General features: G+C 36.2%; 1 protein-coding gene across 1 annotated transcript in view; it reads right to left on the reverse strand.

Moving 5' to 3' along the window:
• The window catches only part of LOC136832251 (tetratricopeptide repeat protein 28), a 344,711-nt gene that overhangs the window by 321,976 nt on the left and 17,735 nt on the right, over window positions 1–5,000 (reverse strand). The window contains 1 exon segment of the mRNA XM_067093114.1: window positions 1,657–1,911. Coding sequence (XP_066949215.1) covers window positions 1,657–1,911 — 255 coding nt within the window.

Here is a 5,000-nt window from a genome sequence, read left to right on the forward strand (position 1 = left end):
CAAACAAACAAAATCGCAGGAGAAATTTTCATACGGCTAAAATATGAACATGTAAACGATCAATGTAAGTTGCGCAAAAATAAAAAAACGAAAAAGAAATTTACAAATTTAAAGAAGACACAGTAGGAAGACATACATATCTTAAACAATTATGAGAGAAAAAATTTTTCATCTATTTGTTTCTCAAATTACAACGTGAGAAGCTTAAAAAAAACGCTAAAAGAGAAAGGGAAAAGAACACAAAGCCTTGGAGAAATACATCACCAACTACGTAATGAAGAGGCAATAAACGCATTGAAAGCAAATGACTGAGCCTTCAAGAACACATGAGACACGAAAAGAACACATGAGACGCGAACGATACCGGTCGCATGCAGTCGTGACCTGACAATTACGTTATGGGAAGATAATAGAGAAGAAGAGTGAAAGGTAAAGATAGCAGGAAAGCAGATGTAGCGCCACCAGCGATAAATGACATAGAAAATAAAGAAGTGAAAGCAAAAGACGGAACTAGAACTCCCCCATCAACGACAAATGACACAGTAAATCGGGAAGCAAGAACTCCACCTGTGATAAGAAAGTTAACAAAAACCTAATCACTGACAGATGACACAGAAAATAAAGAATTGAAAGCTATAGACAGAGCCTAGAGGAACTCCTCCTGAGAAGGGTATGATCGCAAATGTAGCACCATCAACGACAAATGACGTGCTCCACCAAGTGACACAGGAAATAAAGAAGTTGAGAACTCCCCCAAACGACACAGGAAATAAAGAAGCTGAGAACTCTCCCAATGACACAGAAAATAAAGAAGTGAAAACTCCCCCAAATGGCACAGGAAATAAAGAACTTGAGAACTCCCCCAAATGACACAGGAAATAAAGAACTTGAGAACTCCCCCAAATGACACCGGAAATAAAGAAGTGAGAACTCCCCCAAATGACACAGGAAATAAAGAACTTGAGAACTCCCCCAAATGACACCGGAAATAAAGAAGTGAGAACTCCCCCAAATGACACAGGAAATACAGAAGTGAGAACTCCCCCAAATGGCACAAAAAATAAAGAAGTGAAAACTCCCCCAAATGACACAGGAAATAAAGAACTTGACAACTCCCCAAAATGGCACAGAAAATAATGAAGTGAGAACTCACCCAAATGACACAGAAAATGAAGAAGGGAAAACTCCCCAAATCGCACAGAAAAAGAATGAAGGAAATAAAATTGACAATTCCTAAAGAAGGAAAACTCCCAAGTGGCACAGGAAATAAAGAAGAGATCTCCCAAATGGTACAGAAAATAAAGAAGAGAGAACTCCCCCAAATGACACAGGAAATAAAGAAGTGAAAACTCCCCCAAACGACACAGAAAATAAAGAAGCGAGAACTCCCCAAATGACACAGGAAATAAAGAATTGAAAACTCCCCCAAATGACACAGGAAATAAAGAAGTGAAAACTCCCCAAAATGACACAGAAAATAAAGAAGTGAAAACTACCCCAAATGAAACAGGAAATAAAGAAGTGAGATAGGAAGGGCAGCAAATGTAGTGCCCATCACCGAAAACTGATATACACAAAATAAAGAAAATACAAAACATACCCAAAACCAAAGCACAGGCTAACCAAAAAAAAAAAGGGGGGGGCGGCACTGCCTACCTTAGGCCACTTGGGGTTGAGCTCGCGCGCCTTGGTGGCATCCTGGAGGGCGTGCGCGAACTTGGCGAGCTTGATGTGGGCGGCCGAGCGGTTGGAGTAGAGGATGTGATTGTGGGGGTCGAGAGCTATGGCCTCCGTGTAGAGTGCCACGGCGGTCTCGAAGTCCCCCGATTGGCACGCCGCGTTGCTCTGGCGGACCTTCTCCAGGAAGAGCGCTTTCGATCCACCGCCATCACCTTCGCCGTCAACCTCCAACTGGGGAAAGGAGAGACAAATTAATAATAATAATAATAATAATAATAATAATAATAATAATAATAATAATAATAATAATAATAAGCTCACAATATCAAGACGTAAAAGAGTATGAGTTTGGATAAATAGTTACAAATGCAGAGAGAGAGAGAGAGAGAGAGAGAGAGAGAGAGAGAGAGAGAGAGAGAGAGAGAGAGAGAGAGAAGGTAAACCTCAAACTGGGAAGAGACAGAATAATAATAATAATAATAATAATAATAATAATACACAATAATAATCTCACAAGACCAAGACGTAAAAGAGCATGAGCTTGGATGAAAACACATAGTTACAGATACAGCGAGAGAGAGAGAGAGAGAGAGAGAGAGAGAGAGAAGAGAGAGAGAGAGAGAGAGAGAGAGAGAGAGAGTAACCTCAAACTGGGAAGAGACAAAATATAATAATAATAATAATAATAATAATAATAATAATAATAATAATAATAAGCTCGAAAGGTTTAATAATACAGTAACGTTTGTATAAGAAATAATGTTTACTGTACAGCAGCAGAAATATTAATAACCATATACAACACCATAACAACAGCTGACGTCCGTTCCATAATTTCACAACAGTACAAAAGTCATTACTTCTAAAAAAAAAAAAAAAAAAAAAGCGGGCTTCATACTGCCTTGCGGTCGCGACCTTATATTTCCACATTACCAACCATATGGTGAAGTTTCTAATGATATTTGTCATAAGCAGTAAAGTGAAACAACAGGAATAGGGTAGGAACTTTATAACGCGTAAATAATAGCTGGTGTCAATCGGTCATCATTTTGGATCAATGGCAAAATGGTATTGAACGGTTACTTCTATTCCTTTCTCTACAATAACTTGCAAGTATATACAAGGCAATACCACAGGTGAATGATGCGTAAAGACACCCATGTTTTAAAGTACTTCATTGGACAATGAAAGAATAGCGAAGATTCTATATTAATTTTTGCTATCAGAGAGGCTTCAGTCCCATTAAAATATTCCATTTCGCTATCAGAGAGGCTTCAGTCTCATTAAAACATCGCAGAGATGATGTGACGAAAATGACTGGATGCTTTTCGAGAAAGCCGCAGGTCTAACACGTCTGGTCCTAAGCGCCAAGCTTTAACTGAAGTTGCGAGTTCATTCCTTGGCGTTCCAGTCATTAGCAAGATGAAGTACAAGCAAAACCGGTAGCCGCTAGTTCATCAGCACAGTAGCAATGACAAATGGAACCGACTGCAAGGTTCTAATTATACTGAGAAGTTTGCTTACAAACACACATTTAAATATACACACACACACACACATATATATATATATATATATATATATATATATATATATATATATATATAGATAGATAAGATAGATAGATAGATAGATAGATAGATAGATAGATAGATAGATAGATAGATAGATACTGATGCGTGATTTATATCACTCACTATACTACAGGAAAATGAAAAATTGGTTGTAAATACTGACCGCTTTCGGTTTTATTTCTATACACTGTGAATTTCCATCACTTTGTATCATTCCTTCAAAATGAAAATGACTTATATGTATATATATATATATATATATATATATATATATATATATATATATATATATATATATATATATATATATATATATGTGTGTGTGTGTGTGTGTGTGTGTGTGTGTATGCATGCAGAGTAGCAATCATGTAACGGAATAAACAAATGTAGGAAAATGCTACTCAAAATCAAGTAATAAGATAGAGTCCGAAAATATTAATGACAGAAAAACAAATCAAACGAAGCGATGCTTATAATATGCAGACTGTACGCATAACAGATGCATTAATGTATACAAGAATGAGTAATACGACCATTAACAGCAGAGTAACTCAGACAAAAAAAAAGAGGATTTTCATTTTCATCTTTTTAAATAATCCAAATGATGCAATGGGTAGCGAGAGTTTGCATTTTTAAATACCCTCTTTTACAACAGTGTTTCAATTAAATCTCATATCTACTCAAATATTTTTTCATTGATCAAGAATTGCAAATTTGAAGCGTCAATGGCCTAAACCAGTGGTTTTCAACCTTTTTGTCCCCATGGCCCATTTTTGACATCCCTAAATACTGATGGCCCACTGCCCTTCAGGACTGTGTAATGATAATAGAACTATTATAAAGCATTTTCAGACATGGAATTATTTTTCAAAATAGCTCATTAGTTATTTTCATTTATGAAAGAAAGCACTGGCTTGCGTTCACTGTAAATAAATCATGTGCATTGTAATCAAAACTCAAATTACACTTTTACTTTAAATGATTTTTTATTTTTTTAAATACTATTTTGAAGATGTCCGTGGCATGGCTCCCCTCAGAACTGCCCATGGCACACCACAGGTTGAAAACCACTGGCCTAAACAATTGTAACGCCAAATAATTTCCAAGCAATTAATCTGATTTATATTTAAACTAATAGTTGTAATATATTTTATAGTAATTTTATAAAAATCGATCAATCTTCCCGACCACGGTGACCTTGGCAGTTGTCTGTCCATTTCAGACAGTAGACTTAAAAGCTAACATAAAAACAAGTGACTCTTATCTTAGCAACAATTATAAACAGCAGTATTTTCGATGTATGATTTATGGCAGATGTCACCTCAGGTAACTTTTAATCTGCATATCACCAAAAATATAAATTTCTGTATAAATTTTTATCCTTGTTTCTTATATATATATATATATATATATATATATATATATATATATATATATATATATATATATATATATACATATGGGACCTATGGAGTCATTCAGCGCTGAGAATATTGCTGAAACAACAAGACGGAAGAAAGAGAATACGAACGGAGGCACAGTAACAGAAATGAAAAGGGTTCCAGCTAGCGGGCGAAGGGACGCCGCAATGAACCTTCAGCAAAGCCTACGGTGCACCGCGTGAGGTGCACTGACAGCACTGCCCTTCTACGAGATTCTTTCTTCTAATTCCTGATTAACCAATCAAGGTCAGACAACAATTACAAGATCGCCAATACATTTCCTCTATACTTATTCTTGACTTGG

The sequence above is a fragment of the Macrobrachium rosenbergii genome, chromosome 49, assembly GCF_040412425.1.
Source record: "Macrobrachium rosenbergii isolate ZJJX-2024 chromosome 49, ASM4041242v1, whole genome shotgun sequence".
In the NCBI taxonomy this organism is placed as follows: domain Eukaryota; kingdom Metazoa; phylum Arthropoda; class Malacostraca; order Decapoda; family Palaemonidae; genus Macrobrachium; species Macrobrachium rosenbergii.